This window comes from Sciurus carolinensis, chromosome 13 (assembly GCF_902686445.1).
Source record: "Sciurus carolinensis chromosome 13, mSciCar1.2, whole genome shotgun sequence".
In the NCBI taxonomy this organism is placed as follows: Eukaryota; Metazoa; Chordata; class Mammalia; order Rodentia; family Sciuridae; genus Sciurus; species Sciurus carolinensis.
Window position 1 is genome coordinate 41,691,618 of NC_062225.1, and position 19,411 is coordinate 41,711,028.

At 42.3% G+C, this 19,411-nt stretch overlaps 1 protein-coding gene and 1 non-coding gene across 4 annotated transcripts in view; one reads left to right on the top strand and one right to left on the bottom strand.

The window, feature by feature from the left end:
• Positions 1-2,162: 2,162 nt before the first annotated feature.
• Positions 2,163-2,235, top strand: Trnav-cac (transfer RNA valine (anticodon CAC)). The gene has a single exon. It is a non-coding gene; the product is annotated as a tRNA-Val (tRNA).
• A 12,799-nt stretch (positions 2,236-15,034) lies between these two features.
• Positions 15,035-19,411, bottom strand: part of B3gnt2 (UDP-GlcNAc:betaGal beta-1,3-N-acetylglucosaminyltransferase 2) — a 34,802-nt gene continuing 30,425 nt past the window's right edge. For all 3 annotated transcript variants that reach the window (XM_047523277.1, XM_047523279.1, XM_047523278.1), the window contains one exon: positions 15,035-17,564. In XM_047523277.1, the coding sequence (XP_047379233.1) occupies positions 16,359-17,555 (1,197 nt within the window). In that variant the 5' untranslated portion in view covers positions 17,556-17,564 and the 3' untranslated portion in view covers positions 15,035-16,358. The remainder of the gene's footprint in view (positions 17,565-19,411) is intronic.

Genomic DNA, 19,411 nt, shown 5'->3' on the forward strand with positions numbered 1-19,411 from the left:
TGTAAATATTTATATTCATAGATATGAATTTTTTTTCTGATACCAGGGATACTTAACCTCTGAACTACATCCCCAGTCCTTTTTTTTTTGTTGTTGTGAGACAGTTCTGCTAAGTTGCAGACTCTGGTTTCAAACTTGTGATCCTCCTGCCTCAGGCTCCCTAGCAGTTGAAATTACAGGCATCCAGCACTGCACTCAGTGTGGTTAACACATAGATGGCAGGAGGCACATGGTTGCAGAAAGTGGCAAAGACTTATACCCCAAACAAGACCACAGGGAAGCATGTAAGCTAACTTGAACTAAGGGACTCCATTAGTTTTCCCAAATTTGGCAATTGACTTTGCTTCCCTCTCCTGCTTAGCCCCTCTCCTAGGCTGTCCCTGTTTGGTCCTGAGCCCCAGATCTGACACTGTGATCTGCTCAGCCTTTTCCACATTACCTATACCAGATTCCTATTCCAAAGCTCCAAACAGCCTTTCCCACCCCACCAAGGCCTCTCTGTCACCATTCACCATCACTGACCTGATGTGCTAGACACTAGGTCTGCCCCCCAGGTTCCAGCTGCCCCAATGCCAAGGCCAGTCTCCAGGTACCAGCCCCTCCAGTCAGACCTGAACCACCACCCTCTGCATCCAGGTGTTGACAGAGATATCAGGGGATCTACCTGCCTGGCCAGGCAGTCCTCGACTGATGGCCAGCTATCAGAAAGGTGTTTCTCTCAATTCACCAAAGTCTCTAACTTCCACCTGAGGTTCTGCTTCTGCCATTTTCTCCATTTCTGCAGGGATTCCTCTACTTTTCTGGTCATTTGGCCACTATTCACAGTAAGACAACTTGGATCAGGTGTTCTCTTCAAATACACTCCTTTTAAAGTCAGCTCTTTTCAGCTGCATCAGATTTAGGGGAAAAAATATTTGATGTGTGTAAGGATATGTAAGACACAGTCAGAATCAGATGTGAAAAAAGCAGAAAGAACCAATTCTGATCCCACATCAAGGAATTTCCCACCTATATGGCAGTGACTGGAAAAGACCTAGGCTTTGGTTGCTTTCTTAAAAGAAAACACAAAACTCCATATACACACACAAATTTTTATTTTATTATAAAAATAGGAGAGAACTGGGCAAGGTGGTACATGCCTGTAATCCCAGCAACTCTGGAGGATGGCAAGTTCGAGGCCAGCCCCAGGCATTTAGCAAGGACCTAAGCAATTTGGAGAGATAATGTCTCAAAATAAAAAATAAAAAGACTGGAGATTAGCTCAGTGGTAAAGCACCCTTGGGTTCAATCCCCAATACCAAAATAATAATAAATAAAAATTTTAGAAAGGAGAGAGCCAGGTATGGTGTCACATTCAGGAGGCTGAAGCAAGAGGATCATTTGAGCCCAGGAGTTTGAGATCAGCCTGGGTAACATCTTGAGTCTCCGTCTCAAAAATAAATGAATAAATGAATAAGGAAGAAAATTGCAAATGAACAAAAAACTGCCTAAAGCTTAGAAGTAAAATAATAATAAAATTCAGGAAAATATGTAATATTTTCATAAACTGCCTGACTCACCTCTTTAATGCTTTCTCAGACCAGAGAATACTATTATATAACAATTTTGTCATATGATTTCCTATAGAATGGAAGAATAATTTAATCTCTCTTCTAGTATGTTTGATTAAAATTAGATTTTCATTCATAGTTTAGAAAAGTCTCTTTCAGTTTCACAACTGGTTATCAGTAACCTCCTGTATCTTTTTGTTGGGGAAACTAACAAATTCTTCTCATCAAGAAGTTATACAATTTGGGGGATTTCAGGACTTTCTTATTCATCATAAATACTCTTTAAAGCTGAATGTGATGGTGCATGCCTGCAGTCCCAACAATTTGGGAGGCTGAGGCAGGAGGATCACAAATTCAAGGCCAGTCTTAGCAACTTGGCAAGACCCATCTCAAAAGATAATAAAAAGGGTTGAGGATGTGGCTCAGAGGTAGAGTACTTGCTTAGCATGTGTGAGGCCCTAGGTTCAATCCTCTGCACCACAAACAAAACAAAACAGCTCTTCAAATGACTCTACTCACCATCAGATTTGTTATTAATTTCTTCATTGTGGTTTATTAGGAGTTTTATATTATGTTGGAATTTCATATCAAGATAGGAAAACATTGGGGGCTGGCGATATAGCTCAGTTGGTAGAGTGCTTGCCTCACAAGCACAAGGCACTGGGTTCAATCCCCAGCACTGCCAAAAAAAAGAAAAAGAAAACAAAGAATGAGGTGAACCTGGGATCCGATTCAATCTCTGCCAAGTCCTGGCCTGTGAAACTTTACTAGCAACAACATGGCTCTACACAGAAGGGACTACAAGAACCTCTTAGTCCTGTGAAATACATTTCCAACTCATCTTCCCCCTAGCCAAATCCTCAGGCTACCTCCAGTCATTCCCACAACACAGACTCAAGGGGAAGTATGGGGGAGAATAAGCTAAAGTGGTGAGAGGCACCAGGCCTCAAGGATTGCACTTAAAAGTATTTTCTGTAAAATTTACAAAAACATGACTGTGAACCCATGGCTAGAGATTCTCCCAGGGTCATGCAAGGGACTTGTGCAAGTGAGGAGCCCTGAGGCTTAAGCTTCACAAGTTTCATGGTAAATTCATACCCTGTTGAGAACACAAAACACATACATGATGTACAGTTTTCTCTTATTGGGTAACAAATTATCCCCAAATTAGTACTTTTGAACAACACACACTTATTTTTTCTGTAGTCAGGAATCTAAGCACAGTATAGGTGGGTCCTCTGCTTCTTTGTCTGGCCCAAGGCTACAATCAAGAGGCTTCCCCAGGCAGTCTCACCTGAAGGCTGGACTGGGGAAGTAGTGGCTTCTAAGCTCACTTATGTGGTTGTTGGCAGGCTTGGGCTCCTTGAGGACTGTCAGTTTGAAGGCCTCATTTCCTAGTATGCAGTGGCCATAGGCCACCTTCAGCCCCTTGCCACAGAGGCCTCTCCAACATGGCCTCCTGCTTCATTAAAACTAGCACAAGAGTCTGCTAATAAGATGGAAGTCAGGATCATTTATAACCTAGTCATGGAAGTGATATCCCTTTACCTTTGCTATATGCTATTGGTTAGGAATGAACCTCTAAGTCTACACACTTGGAGGTTCCAAGAAGCAAGTCGGGTTCTAGAAAAATTTCTAATCTCCCTTGACTAGCAGGGACACTGGACACGACAGGAGATCAAATGTTAGACTACTGTCCAATGGCTCATGCTGAGATTCAGGTCTCAAAATGAACCATCAAATGCAGGACTGGGGAAGGTATCAAAGCTAAAAGCAGAGGAAACCGGAAGTTGGAAAACTGAACAAGAGCCAATTCAGTTGTGACAGACACCCATGGCTAATTCTCAGGTTACCCTGCATAGGCAGGGACTGGGATAGGACAGGCTGAAAGGATGTAATGAAGAGTTAGCTTCTATGTGCAAAGAACACTTCCCTGCTTTTTCTTCCTCCCCTCTCTGGAAACCTTTTGATTGCACTAACTTTTCTTCTTTCAAGAGAAGTTCATTTAAGGATTGCCTGTTAAACTCCTATTATAGACAAGGTATAGAGCTGATCACAACAGATAATGTCCCTGTCCTTCCAGAACTTTTCACCTACTTTCACAGGAAAGCTGGAAGACAACAAAGACGAGATTCCAACTTAATCAGTCTATCTGGTTATTACAAAATCTTATGAAAAACACTTGGGGAATCTTAAACTGTTACCTATTCACTCACACACTTCCTCCTTCCACACTCAATCTACACCTATTTCTTGAACTCATATTTCAGGTGAGGTACAGCAGTGACACCTGCCCCTTGTAAAACTTTTCTTCTAGAAGGTGAGAGACAGTATACAAAGTAACAGGTCCTTTGAAAACAGTTAAGTGGGGTAGCAGGCACCAGGGGCTCAGGGATAAACAAGACAGAACAGGTCTCTACACTGTGAGAGCACCCAATCCAACAGGATGACAGACAGGAGGACAGGGAAGTACCCTGCTCAGTAAAATTCAGCCTCTACCCCAGACTGCATCCTGGTTCCCAGCAACCAATTCACAAACTGGCAGGGGGCTCAGGACATCATGGGATCAGAATCCTGGTATTTCAGCAGCAGAAGAGGTCTTGGGTCTTTATTTTAACTGGGAAGGAGTTACAGAGAGCTCAGGGAAAGCCCACCCCAACCCTGGGGAGAAAATACCAAAAGGGCATTTGTGGCAGGCAGTAATCCTTTTAGAGTATCCTGGGAAGATGCTACCTGTTATTGATATTGGAGAAACAGTCTGAATTGATCAGTTTGGTCTGCTTATCACAAGAATTGGAATTGTATAAACTTCAGAGTCAATGGAATTTTATTTTTAATACAACTTTATTGGGATATGATTCATAAACCTAAAATTCAAGGTTTAAAGTCTATAATTCAATGCTTTTTAGCATATTCCCAGAGTTGTGCAAACATCAGTACAATGAGTATTTGAACATTGTGATCATCCCAAAGAGAAACCCTACACCCTTAGTGTCACTCCCTACCTCCCTCTGCCACCAGCTCCAAGCCCCTGGCAACCACTAACCTGCCTTACCACTTACTACCTATTTGAAATTAAAAGGTCACCTCTACATGAGCCTGTTTTCTCACCAACAGCTCTGTCTACTCTGGGTGCTACACACCTATATTGACAAACATCATAGGTGTGAATAAAGTGCCAGGCCTTGCACAGTGAGCCACCAGGGTGGGGCTTTATCAGACTCTGGGATGGCAGAGCCTGAGTGAAGCATCTGGGGGAAGCAAAGATCTCTGGACATTTGGGCATGGTGGTGCACACCATGTAATCCCAGCAACTCAGGAGGTTAAGGCAGGAGGATTGCCAGTTGGAGGCCAGCCTCAGCAACTTAGGGAGATCCTGTCTCAAAATAAAAAAAAATAATAATAAAATAATGATGTTGAAGCTCCATGTAGGGGGCACCCCCACACTGGCTATATGGGTAGCTAAGCCCTAGCTCACCCTCTCAATCCTTCCAGCCCACCAATAAAATGGATCTTACACATACACACACACACACACACAAACAAGCACACATATACCTTCCTTTTTTTTTTTTTTTTTCTTTTCTTGGCTCTGCACATGTCACTAGAACAAACCCCTACAAATTTGACCCTGACCAAGAAGCTACACTCTGTCACCCAGGATGCACTGACCACACCAGGAAGAAGGCTGGGTACCCTCTACTCCCCAGTTTTCCCATCTATATTCTCTGCCCCAGCACAAGGGCATCAACTCCCTTTCCTGGCTGCCTACTGCAGGCTTCTCATGAAAGGAATCTGGTGTCACCCATAGAGGGTCTCAACCTAGGGAAGGAACGAGGCTTCCATGACATCTGTCAGGACCAAGAAACCCAACTCTAGCTAGCTTAAGTAAAAAAGGGAAAGGAAGGTTCTCATGGCCAGAGAGCTTGCCCGAGGGTGGACCTGGGCCCAGGGGCTCAAAGGCTCACCTGTCACCACCACTCTCCTGGCTCCCTATCCTCAATCTCACCTTCTGCCCAGGGGAAGCTTCCTCCAGGTAGTCAGGGAGATGGCCAGTGACTCCATCACCCCCTTTTAACCACACCAAAGGGAGAGGAGCTCCCCTCTCCCAGGCCCAGGGAGGATTCAGATAGGCCAAGCTGGTCACCTACCCTCCCTACATCTGGGTCCTGTCTGTCTCCAAGAGGCAGATGGAGGGCCACTGCTGGGCAGGCAAAAGCAGTATACAGCCGTCCTCTCCATGGCAGCTATTTTGAGAAACTTCCCATCTCTGAGTAAAAATAGAGGCAAATGCTCCAAAGTAAGGGAAGAGTCTGAGAGGCGGAGAGAGCTGCCAAGAACAGCCATCCTGTAAATAAAACTGTGTGCTGGAGCACAAGGGGCCTGGGAGCAGCTGCTGTGCTTGGGCCCGGCGTCGAGGGACGCTGGCTGAGGAAGCCAAGGTTGCCCAGCACGGGAAGGGAAGGCTTCCCACCGCAGGCCTTGGTGCCCCTCCACCTGACCTGGCTCTCCTCTCTGGGATGCCCCAAAAGGAGGAACTGCAGGAGCCCAGCCCTCCTTGCATAACACCCCACTGCCTTCTCCCTGAGGAGGTCTACCCTGGCTCATTCCTGCCTCAAGGGCTCGGCCAGGTGGTCTTCTTCTCCATCCTGTCCCCCTAGGATGGTTCTGGCCCAGGCCTCCACAGCAAGAGGTGTGTGCCCTTTGGGGCTCTGCAAAGTCACCTCTGAGGCCCTGCAAAGTCACCTCTGACATGGACATGACTTGCACAGAGGAATCCTTACTCCTGTCAGTGTGGCTTTGTCCGTGCCCTGACCACCTGTGCTGAGGAACACTGAGCTCTTCTGTTCCATCTTAAGGCCACGGATGTTTTGAATGCAACAGCCAACCCTAAGGTGAGGAAGTGAGCAGTTAGGGTAGATCAGCATTCAAGGAAAGGGTAATGACCAAACAGTGAACAGAGACAGAAATAATAAAGTGACAGAGAAAAAAAAAAAAAAAAAAAAAAAACCAAAGCAACCGCTATTTATTGAGCATGTAGTACATGCCAGGCTCCAAACACTACATGAGTTAATACATTTAATAATATATACATTTTAAGTGTACAATGCCCCCCCCATGTTTTTTCTTAATTATAAGGAGAAAAATAGTATTTTACCATGGAGAAACCCAGTGCACAAGGTCAATATTATCAGTAATAGGGACACTGTGGTATCATTAACCCCTGCTGTGACATACCGAGAAAGACAAAACATTGCTCCTGTGATATTCTAGTCAATGACACAGGGCTGGTGATATAGCTCAGTTGGTAGAGTGCTTGCCTTAGAAGCCCTGGGTTCAATCCCCAGTACTGCAAAAAAGAAAAGAAAAAGAAAACAAGCAAACAAAAAAAAATCACATTCTTTGCTGGGGATGTGGCTCAGTGATAAAACAATTGCCTGGCATGCATTAGGTGATGGGTTCAAATCCTCCAGCACCAAAATAAAAAAATAAAATAAAAGGACACATAATCTCATTCTAACTATGAGAAAACATTAGACAAACCCAATACTGAAGAAAAGTCTACAAATAACCAGTACATTGTCAAAAATGTCATAGTCAAGAAAGCTAGGGTAAGGGGTAAGATTGAGAAACAGAGGGGTGATCAAGAAAAAAAAAAATACCAAATGCAATGTGGGACCTTACCGAGGATCCTGGAACAAAACATGGACATTAGTGGAAAACACTGTAAAACTCAAATAAGGGCTGTAGTGTATATAGACCAGAGTTCTAGGAACTCCTATTGTTGGATGGTCCAATATTGATTTTAATAATAATAATCTGGCTATGTAAGATGTTAATATTAGGGAAAGTTGGATAGACATATACAGCTACTCTGTACTAGTTTTACAACTTTTCTGTAAGTCAGAAATTAATTCAAAATTGATATTTTAAAAGTTACTTTTGAATTTAAAGTTTCCTAAGTGGAAGTTTCACCCAACAAATTCAATCTAAAGAAAATCAGCTTATCAGTTTATCTATTAGCAATGAAAAATGCCCCAAAACTGGGATAAAGCCCATATATATATAAAATATATATTTATATGTAAATATATATTATATATCATGTGTGTGTGGTACTGGGGGTTGAACTCAGAGTACTTTACCACTGAACTATACCTCCAGTTCTTTTTATTTTTTATTTTGAGACAGGGTCTCACTAAATTGCTGTGGCTGATCTGGAACTTGGGATCCTCCTGTCTCAGTCTCCCAGTTGCTGGGATTAGAGGCAAGTGCCACAGCACCTGGTAAGAATATTTTTAAGTGCTGTATCATTAGAAATCTGCCCAGGTGGGTTTTCTGTGGCTAGGATTGTCCCTCGTAGTTGAGCAGGTACTCAATAGCAGGAAAAAGCACTAAGCATGTCTGCGATTTCCAAAGATGTGACAGTGAGACAGGATGCCTCCCACGAGGAAGGGCTCCTCCCCAGCCAGAGAGCCAGCGGCCCTCCATGGGGTTGTTTTGCATCTTGTTTGTCTTGTTCCTTAGTCCAGCGGGGCACAGTGAGTAAGAAAGTGCTTCAGCCCTCTTGACAGTACATCGCCACCCCTCCTTCTTCATTCCTTCCACGGTGACTCACTTGTAGAGGCTTTTGCAATCAAATAAAGAAAGGCATTTCCCACCAACTTTAAGCCCAACAGCTTTATCCTTCAATGTCTACCCCTCATTTCTCTTAGCCCACAAGAGGAAAAATAAATGTGAGATGTTGCTATGTAAAAGAGGCTTGGATTTGCACACATTTGATTATTTTCTTCTGTTTTTCTCTCTGTGTTTCCCTGGGTTTCTCCATCTCTCCAGCCAGGGGTGTAACAGCAGATCAACAGAGGCTGCCGCCAAAGAGTCTGCAGCTCTGGCCTCCTGGTTGACCGCAACTTGGAAAGCAGGTATGTTGGTCCTCAAAAGTTCCAATAGCCAAAACAAGAAGGCAGGACCTGTGCCTTGTCCTGTGCTGGATCTTGGCACCTCCCATCTGATTCTGGGTCTCTGCCCAGTTGGGCTTCCCGCAGCCCTCTCCCGTGCTACATTTCATTCTCCTCTCTCCAGACTGCAAACTAGAAATAAGTTGTCCAGTGATTAGTTACCATCCCATTACTGTGCCACATTTTGTAATGAAGAAAAGGCATTCTGACCCTGGCTGCCTCAAGTCCTTGAACAGGAAGAGCAAGAGTTGTAGAGGGTCACTGAGTCCAAAGGAGGTGAGAGCTGGGAAGGTCTGCAGTGTCTAGGGAGATGCCAGGGGACAGTCAGACTGAGGTTGTGAGGTCGGGACCTGGCCATTTCCCACCTATCCCAGGAATTTTGTGCAGCTAAAGGACTGCTACCTGGGCAGGGGTGGGTGGAGGAGGGAGTCTACACTTGGCACAGGACAGACATCAGCAAGTCAAAACAGAATGTACTGACTCTCATGACAAAGGAACTGACCTTAGAGATCAGTGTTCCTGCCCTGATATGAGGGGACACTCACATCTCCATCATACTCCTGGGTAACCCAGAACCATATGGGAGGGAACTGAGAGGGTTTACACCCTCCACCCGACCTGTCCTATGGGTGAGAGCACTCAAAAGGATCGAAGGGCTAGGGGTATAGCTCAGTGGCAGAGCACTCACCTAGCATGCACGAAGATCCCCAATACCTGCCCCTGAGCCCAGACACAGGAGCAGAAGCCAAGAAACAATTATGTCATATCAGGGGGAAATACATTTAGAGACCATAAAAAACATCCGCTTCCATTTCTTACAAAATAGACCTCCCCCAGGCCTGGGGACTTGGAAAGAGATCATCCCCTAGGATGGGGTCAGGGCAGAAGGCCTTTTGCTGAGTTTGACTATGGTACTAAGAAGTCTCCACAAGCAGACAAGTGGGACCTCATGGGCTTCAGGGAAAGCCCAGACAGGTGGGTTCTGCAGAGGTGAAATGACAGAAGAGGTGGTGGGCTTGTACTACTTGGGTGCCCAGGTGACAGAGGGATCACAGACAACAGGATAGGTGGGAAGTAAACTTAGGAGGTTCTCATTGCTTTGAAGGGCCTTCAACCTCTCACTGAAAGAGACTGAAAACTGGGATTGATTCAGAAAAGAGTGAAAGGCAAGCACAAAGCCCTGGGTTCAATCCCCAGTACTGCAAAAAAAAAAAAAAAAAAAAAAAAAAAAAAAAGAGCAAAAGGTAGAAATGTTGCAGGAAGATGCTCAAAGATAACTGTGAGGAACCAGAGGAGACCTTAGGGGAGAGGCCCAGGAAGAGGCTGCGGGAAGCATGGGAAATTCAGAACCAGGATGTTGACAGGATTAAGGAGCCAGAGCAGGTTTCTGATCAGCAGCTAAAGAACCAGAACAATGGATATTGTGTCACCCAGAAGGAAGAATTTCAAGGTGGTCAGTGCAGTGAAATGCTAGAGGTCAGCAATGACCTTCCAGTTCAGTTCCCAGTTCAGGAGGACTGTCAGAAGTATCTGTGCTGTGTAATGACAGTGAAAAGATTCAGAGACCTAAGGCAGCAGGGGCAATAAAAAGTTACCATCAACAAAGTAGATGGTACAAACATTTCATTTCTGAAAGAAAAGGCATTATACTAAGGGCCAAATGGAAGAGGAAACTGCAGGCCAGAACATGAATGGGAGAAGGCTGCAGAGGATGTGGGTCAGCCTTCCCAGGGGAGCTCCAGAAAGGGTCTCAGCCTGGAGGAAGTGGTGGGGGTAACTTCCTAAGGAGTTGGCTATACACAGCTGAACCAACCGCCCCCCCCAAAACACACACACCTGCACTCACAAGTGCACACACAAAAATACCAGCTGGGTTGAGAATGAGCTCAGATGCTTACCTACTAAGAATTGTTCCCTAAACTGAGCAGAGACACAGTTCTCAGGTTGGGAAGAGACCATATGTCAAACACTCCAAAACAGCAAAGAGTTCCAGCAAGGGGTGGGAGTGTCAAGGCCACCTGCTCCCCACTTGCTCAATTCATGAAGGGAAACCAGGACACATGCTCAGTGAGACCCTCCTTCAGCTCCACTTCAGGAAAATGGCTTCTTGGATAGATGGTCTTGAAAAAGAAACACTTCCCAGAACTTCTACAAATCAGTTTAGTCCTTCATTCACAAAAAGGGCTGAGAATCACTTAGTATTCTCTTCCATGATAATCGGGGAGAACAGTGGCTTAACTAAGTCCTGAGATAATGCACTAATAATTATCAAAAGAAAAGTAATCTGCTTCATTATAAGGAGTCCTTGCATATTTAAAGAACTGGCCCTTATGGAAAGGAGGACAGTCAGGAAACAAGACATCATTTTGGATTTTTTTTTTTAAAGAATAAATTTGGCAGGCTGAGGCTGTGGTTCAGTGGTAGAGTGCTTGCCTTGCGTGTGAGAGTCCCTGGGTTCAATTCTCAGCACCACATATAAATAAATGAGTAAAATAAAGGTCCATCAACAATCAAAAAAAAAAAAAAAAAGAATAAAGATGACTGAAATAAAAATTCCTATACATAGCTAAATAATGGGCTGGTTAAGTGGATTATAGAGATAGTTGTACATAACTCTATGGTCTACCAAAATTGTACACTTTTTCTTGAGGGTTTTTTTTTTTTCAACATGGGGGATTAAACCCAGAGCCTCACACATGATAGGCAAGTACTCTACCACTTAGCTACATCCCCAGCCTTTGACTCTACACTTTAAATAGCGAATGTTACAGGAGGAAAATACACCTCATTAAAGCTATTATTAAAAAATTGCCCAGCCAAGTACAGTAGTGCAAGCCTGTAAACCCAGCTATTTGTGAGGCTGAAACAGGAGGATCTCAAGTTTGAGGCCAGCGTCAGTAACTTAACAAGATCCTGTCTCAAAATAAAACGAAAAGGGCTGGGGATGTCACTCAATTTAGAGTGCTTATCTACCATGCATAAACCAGGTTCAAACCCCATTCCTCCCCCACACACATGCACACACACACACACACACACATGCATGCACCTCACACAATCCCAACAGCCCATCTCTCAAAGGCCTCAGACAGGAGAATTCTGAGGTATGTATTTTGCATTGTTCTTGAACCCCCACAGGACTGAACTCCCAGGGTGGTAGTTGGTTTCATACTCCACACGCACTCCCTTCCCAGTATCACTTCCTTCCCTTCCCAGAATCACTTCCCAAAACTCTACTTACACAAGAATCCTCATCTAAAAGTCTGTCTGGAAGAACCCAAACCAAGGGTAGCATAATTTTTATTTTGTATTCTTCTGACCTGTTTTTTTAGAAAAGAAGTGATTGAAGGCAGAGACTGGATTAGGGTTATTCATGACCTGTCATGAGGGAAGCCAATTTCAGGGAGGGTTTGGAACTCTAGTTGACAGGTTGAAAAGGGTAAGTCACAGATGGTAGGTTTCCAGAGCCCTGAGGTGAGCCCTTGCTACAGACTTAGGGTTCAAGTTCTCCATGTGCCTTACGGCCTAAGAAGGATGAAAGAGCTCTACTCTAATGCCAGACCACTGCTGAGAAGTTGCAAGCACCTTAGTTCAATTCAGATTACACTCATATTAAAACCTCAGATTCTGCTGCTTCAGTGCAATTAATAATCCGCGTTTTCATGGTGCTACAGGAAGAAAGGAACTGCCAAAGCTCAAAAGCCACCACGACTGCTTGGGACGAAAATTCCCAACCAGATCAAAGTGACAGAGAAGCAGGAAGTAGACCTGAACAAACCTCCAGCTCTTAAAAGCACGGTTTTAAAATACATAGACTGTAGAGAAATTAATGCTATATTCCAATTATTCCACGATGTAATATTTTCACACATCTTAACTATCTGTAATTGAGGAACATCATACAACGTATATAAATCATATTGATTGGCAGAGTTTTTCAATGAAAAGATATTATACTTTACAATGAACAAATATATGAATTCATGTGATATGAACAGATTTGGGGGGATTCTTTTTTTTTTTTTTCCTATCATCTTCTGGGCAGGGGATTTGAACCGCGGTCCTTCGGCATGCTAGGCGAGCGCTCTCCAAAAGGAGCCATTTCTTCAGCTCAGATTTTGGGGGGATTCTTTAAAGAAAAAAATGACCTCATTCTTGACCTCTCCTTTTCAAGATGCAGTAATATGAAAGGCAAAAAATTTTGTCAGTTTATCACTTTGAGATCCAAATTAGGATAAATACTTCAATTTTTCAAATTTATTATTAGCTCTAAATAAAGTTCAGTCTCAAAATCTCTTATTCAGTAGATGTTCCTAACATTGAAAACAAAAGTATAGAATTAATGTTAAGAAAAACACAAATTTATCCTATAACCTCAATAGTCCAGCACATCAATGAAAGATTTTCCCCCTTGTTCTGAAGAATTTTTCCTTTGTCTGGCTGTTTTTGTTTTGCTTTTGGCAGAAAATAAATCACAGAGAAGTTAACTTTTAGCTCAAGTAAAGGCTTCATTCATTTCATCTTTCCTGGAAGTGAAAAATAGTCATCTCCCTTTCCTGCTTCTGATGGGCTAAGATGGCTTAGGTCATCAAATATTCATCACTACCAACCAGAAGAGCAAACATGGGGGATGGTCACTCTTGGGTGTCTTTAATTCTGGACCCAATTTCCAGGGTAACCAAGTGTTTCCCCAACTTCCTATCCTCCTTTTCCAGGCTCCCTCAACTCCAAAAAAGGAGATGGGCATAATTGGGGTCAGGGGTGGTGCTATTTTGGTCAGCCTTTCCCTAAGGCCTTGTTATAGCTTAAATGTGAGATGTCCCCCAAAAGCTCATGTGTGAGACAATGCAAGAAGATTTAGAGGAGAAATGACTGGGTTAGGAGAGCCTTAACACAATCAGTGAGTTAGTCCCCTGATGGGATTGAGTGGTAACTGAAGGTGGGTAAGGCGTGGCTGGAGGAGGTTGGCATTGGGGGCGTGGCTCGGGTATATATTTTATATCTGGAGTGGAGTCTCTCTCTGTTGCCTGATCATGTGAGCCGCTTCCCTCTGCCATACTCTTCTGCAATAATGTTCAGCCTCACTTGGAGCCCTGAGGAATGGAGCCTGCTATCCATGAATTGAGACCTCTGAAACCGTGAGCCCCCACATAAACCTTTCCTCTTCTGTAATTGTTCTGGTCAGATCTTACAGTCACAGCAGCAAAAAAGCTGACTAAAACAGGCCTGCTTGGGTTTATGAAACACTCAAATTCTGGCAACACTCATTCTTCCTTTTTGACCTTCAAACTCAAAATCAACATGAATTGAGAGCAGACATGAAAAAAGCCAGGCTCCAGTTTCTGCTGAGGCTTCAATTATTATTGAGCGGTTCTCAAAGAATTAATTAGTCTTGTTGGACTTACCACCATGAGAGAGGGGATCAGGTCAGAGTCCATCTCAAGGGCACCAAGGGAGGGCTTCATGGATTAGGCTCAGTCAAGTATCGTAACTGAGCCCAAGCATGTGTACAGCTCTAAAACCTAGACTCCCTTTGCTGCAAAGCCCAGGAGGTTAATCTCAAAGCACAGCAATGCTCAGCATTGTGGGCTCAGGCAGTCAGTGCACAAGAACTTCTGCCAAATAAAAAAGGGCCAGAGATTATCTCACCCAAATATAATCAACACCAAGGACTCATGTTCCAACAATAGCACCCTTATCAACTGCAGGCTCACAAAATCCCCCCAGCAACCCTCTAAACCTGTTATAAGGCTTCTTTCTTTGCAGAAGACTTGAAACTTCATGGAAGCAGATTCCCTATAAGGAAATTCCCCCTCAGGAGAAATCTACTACCTGAGACTGCATGGTCAAGTTACAAGAACAGATGCATATTGTGAACCAATTACCTTTGGGTGTTCTCAGAGCTTCTTTATTCCTCTCTAAACCTAATATGGCAGAGTGGCCCTTTGGGAAATGGGTTGGCAACCACAGGAGTGCAGAAGTCAGATGCAGGCCCCATAAATCCTTCAGAAAGACCAGGTTTCAAAGCCTTTGAGCCCACATCAAGGATCTGTGAGCTCACACTTGCTCATACGTGGCCTCAGCACTCCTAAATAGTGGAGGACAGTCTGCAATCTTCTCACAACACCAGTCCTCCTGTTCTGAGTTTTATCAAATGTCCACTTGTTTTTAAGTGCACATTGTTCACAGGAGTCTACGAAAGGAACAGGAGTGGTCAAGGCTGCCTCTGTATTTCATCAGTGTGGTCACAACCCCCACAAAAAGGAAACAACTCAGGATTCTATGGTCTTTGCAATGCAGAACCTTTCCCCAGTTAAATTATTTATATTCACTAAAAACAGAAGCATAAGTAAATATTCACACTTCTCTTTAAAGACTAAGTGGGAAAGGACTTTTGAGATTTTAAAAGGAAAGATGGATGATCCATTGAGAGAAAAACTCATAGTTCAAAATTATTGTAATGGCTTCTGGGGAAAATGTAATCAAATATAGGAAAACACAAATTATTACACACAACAATTAAAAATATGGTGACTTTATTTCCACTTTTTTACAGTCCCTAGTACTGCATGTGATAAGAATTCTTATCTCTAAAAACACAAAAATATTTCAAGAAAGCATGTTACAAGATAGTACATATAAGCAATAGCTTGGCAGAATTTTATCAACTCTAGTAGTTCATACTCCCCAAAAAACACAAAATTTTAAAATTCAAAAATAACCATTAGCTTTATTTAACATATGTTACACCTTAACATTTAAAATACCATGCTCTAGTTAAATATTTCACCAACAACACTGTATACAAATAAAAATATTACACAAAATATATTTAAGAAAATGTTTTGGTCTTTGATCTGAACAATAAATAAAAACACAGGCACTTCTACACTGAGACAGGGAAGCAACCACTACTCAGAATAATAATTTTGTATAAGCAACATGTGAAAATATGGCAAGAATAGAATCCTGGAGTTTTAAAACTGACAGACCATGTAAGAAAAGGTCTGCAACTTCAAACCTTTCACTTCAAGTTCAAAAGTCACTATGCTTCCTGATCCACAGTGAAAATTCACAAACCCATATATCTGTCAGGGGCAATTCAATTTCCAATTGGCCATTATGAAATCATACTCATTATTTTCAAAAATACTAAAATCAGATCATTATTATGATACCACCTAGCAAACCAAACACAAGAGAAATTAAACTCATTCTCTCCTCATCAAAACCACAAGACCACACCAAGATACACTGGATGTGTCACACGAGTCTCATTTTGCAAAATTAACTGATTAAATTAACATAAGAAAATACTGTTGGGGTGGCAGGAAATTTTGACTGAAGTCCATTTTCTAGATAATTTAAAAAATTCATCCAAATTTCATGAAAATAAATGTAATTCCATTTCACAAAACCACTGAGTCATGAATAACAAAGTCATGGTAGCCATTAGGTTCATAAACACCTGAATTCCAGATAAATCAGGCATGATAATGGAAGTAGGAATAATATCATATAGCAGAGCAAAATAAAAACAACTTACAATGATCACATTCTAGGAACTTAAGATTTCAGATAAGAAGGGAGGACAAATTAGAAAATAATGACCACTAGCCGGTAGGCAAGTTCAGAACCAATCATCCCAACAAATCCTCCATAAAAATTATCATCTTCTGCTTTCCCTAGTCACAAAAGTACCAAACTAAAGGGTTTGGAGGTCCTCAAATGGATACTACTTATGAAGGTAATTCTGATGGTTTAACACAGAAATTACCCTAATGTGAGAAAACAGCATGGGAACTAGGGAAGATATGTCTTTCTATGTAAAAATTAGCGTGTATATATTTTAGCATTTTAAATGAGCATTTTGCAACCGAGACCAAATATCAATCATCTCTTGAGGTTTTCTACTATGTACTAACATCAGATCTACGTAAGAACAGATGTTATTCTTATTTTTCTCCTCGATATCAAATGTCCTGAAGCCTTTGTGTTTTTCTGGAACGAGGCCAAGTTTCTGAAGGCACATTCCAGTATAAACGTCATCAATGGGGTAAAGATGGACCCGGTCAGTTATGTTGTACAGCCTCAGGGCCAGGTGGCCGGAGTAGAGGAACCCACCTCCCCCTGCATAAGGTGGGTAGACCCCAGAGAAAACCACCTCTGGGATGTAGTACTTCAGTTTCTTGTCTCGATGAGGACCAGCATTGTGGATCACATCACCTATAAACAAATCTTTGGCTTTGTGCTTGGGAAAGCTATTCAAGTAATTCAGGATGTGATGAGTGTTCACAAAAACATCGTCATCGCCCTTGAAAACAAACTCTGTGTCTGGGCAGGAAGTGCTCACCCACCTGAGAAACAGCACTTCCTTCAGAGACAAGTTGAAGAAAGTGTCTCTATAGTTCCACATAAGAATGTCTTGGTGCTTCTCACTCTCAAATTTCAGCATGTCGGAAAGGTCAGGGTGGTTGTCTTCTGGGGGAGTCTGGCCCAGTAAGAAGACTCGCACCACTGTCTGGTTCCCCTCGTTGGTTTCTCTGCCCCAGGACTCCCGAATTGCTTGCCTTCTGGCAAAATGTGGAGTGAGAGACTTAATTGCCAGCAATAAGAAGGGTTTCTTTGCACATTTATTCGGTTGATCTATAAGCAGTGAATAATTTCGACATCTCAAATACAGGAGAAAGTCTTTAAATCTGTCCGGCAAATTGTTAAAATCTGTCACAACTGACATGACCCTCAGGTCAGGTTCACAATAATTCAGATGGCTTGTATTTGATGACCCATATACATCTCCCGTTTGGTTGGCCAACACGTTCAAAATGGGATTGTACCGCTTGTTCAGCTTTTCTTGTTCCCTGTTCCAGTATGCTTGGGGAGGTAAGCTAGATATCTTCCAGAACTTTTCTTTGGGTATTATTACTTCCCCCTTTCCATTTTTTTCTTGGTTACTGCTTTTGGAGACTTCCACAATCAAATAAATGAAGGCATTTGCCATCATCAGGATACCCAACAACTTTATTCTTCGACGTCCAACACTCATTTCTCATATCTGGAATAAAATGCAGGGAAGTATTACATTAATTTGGTAATTATGAATTTGCAGTTGCATGTACATTTTAATTCATTTCACTTGCCTTTTTGTCTCCCCAGGAAGAATGGTTTAGAACAAGGACTCTAGACTTACCAGCTCTGGCTCAAATCATGGCCCTTCCTCTTTAGCTTTGTGACCTTTGGCAAATGGTATAATAATTGATGTCTCAGTTTCTCCATCTGTGCAGTGTGGACAATAACCATAGCAGGCACTATGTAAGTGATGATTAACATCACTGTTGTTTTAGAGACCCAGAAAGCAGAGAAAAGGGTCATTATATAACCACCTGGGTATTCAACTTCTTTGCTTATGAGGTTACATACAAATCAACTACAAAATGATCTGCCTATAGTTCATAATAAATATATTTTATACTGAGATACAATAATGCACACATATTATTATTATTATTATTATTATTATTTTGGCAGTACTGGGGATTGAACCCAGGGTGGCTTTATCAAAGAACTATATCCACAGTTCTTTTTAGTTATGTATTTATTTTTAAATGTTGAGACAGGCTGCTGACAGGCTTGCTAAGTGCTAGGGCTGGCTTTGAACTTGTGATCCTCCTGCCTCGGCCTCCTGCATAGCTGATTACAGGTGCTACTGTGCCCAGCCATATTTTTTGTGTTGCACTCTAAATTTCAATTTTAAAAAAGTGCTGTTCCCTCAATTATTTCCATTTTATATCCACCATTGCATAGACAAAGAAACTGAGGCAGAGAGATTAAGATGCCTATGGAAGTAGGAAGTGGAAAAGACACTGCATATTCCACTGTGCATTAACCACACTGTGTATTCTGAGTAATAAAATGAAAAAAAGACTCAACAACTTTATCCCAATAACTAAAAACTGAGAACAAACCAAATATCAAAGGAGAAGGGGTTATCAAATCATGACATATTCATGCAATTGGAATATCCATTAGTAATAAAAAAGAAATAATTGTTACTAGCAACATTACATTGTGAATGAAAGCCAGACCCCCAAACTTCAATTTTTTCTACTAACTCCTTGTGAAGGAGGTGGAGGCCTGGGGAGGGGAGAAGGAACATCCTGGGATCCAAATAAGTACTATATACATGCTGCTCTGGGTGAGGGCTTCGAAGATGAGTTCATCTGTCAAAGTTCAAGATCTCGATTGTGCATGGCAAAAAAGCAAATGCAAATGACATTTTAGTGAAGCATCAAAGGATTTCAGGCTATGAGTAACAGAGGAACAAACAAAGAGTAAGGAAATGTTTTCTGGGGACAACTCCAAGATTCTAATACCACTGCAACAGATGACCTGCACAAGAACAACTATTTAGACAAGCTTGACATTAAAAGAAAACCCAAAAAAGTGGAATGGCAAAACACTCTAAAGAGCTATTAGACTTTTCTTACCAGGTCAGTTCTACAACTGGGAACTTATCCGAAAGCACTGTCACTATTATTCCCATTTAACACTGAGGAAACAAATTTAGAGCAGTTAGGGCTAGGCTGGACTCTCAGTCAATGCCATCGGATTTCAATGGTAGTCAGTCTTCTCCAAAAACTTATAAAACAAAGTGGTCTGACTATTTTAATCAAGAGCAGTATTTACTTTTTAAAAATAGAAGTGGATTTTTAAGTTCACTGGGTTCTAACAGTCAAGGAGAAAGATCATTTGTCGTGCTGAGAATGCTGTGAAACTATGACATGTTGAACATCTCAGATCAGATTCACTGGAATTCACAGCTATTTTATTTCTCCTAAGATCCATCTAGTAGATCTTAATTGAGTGGATTGCATTTACCACTGCAAAAGAGTTGACACAGAC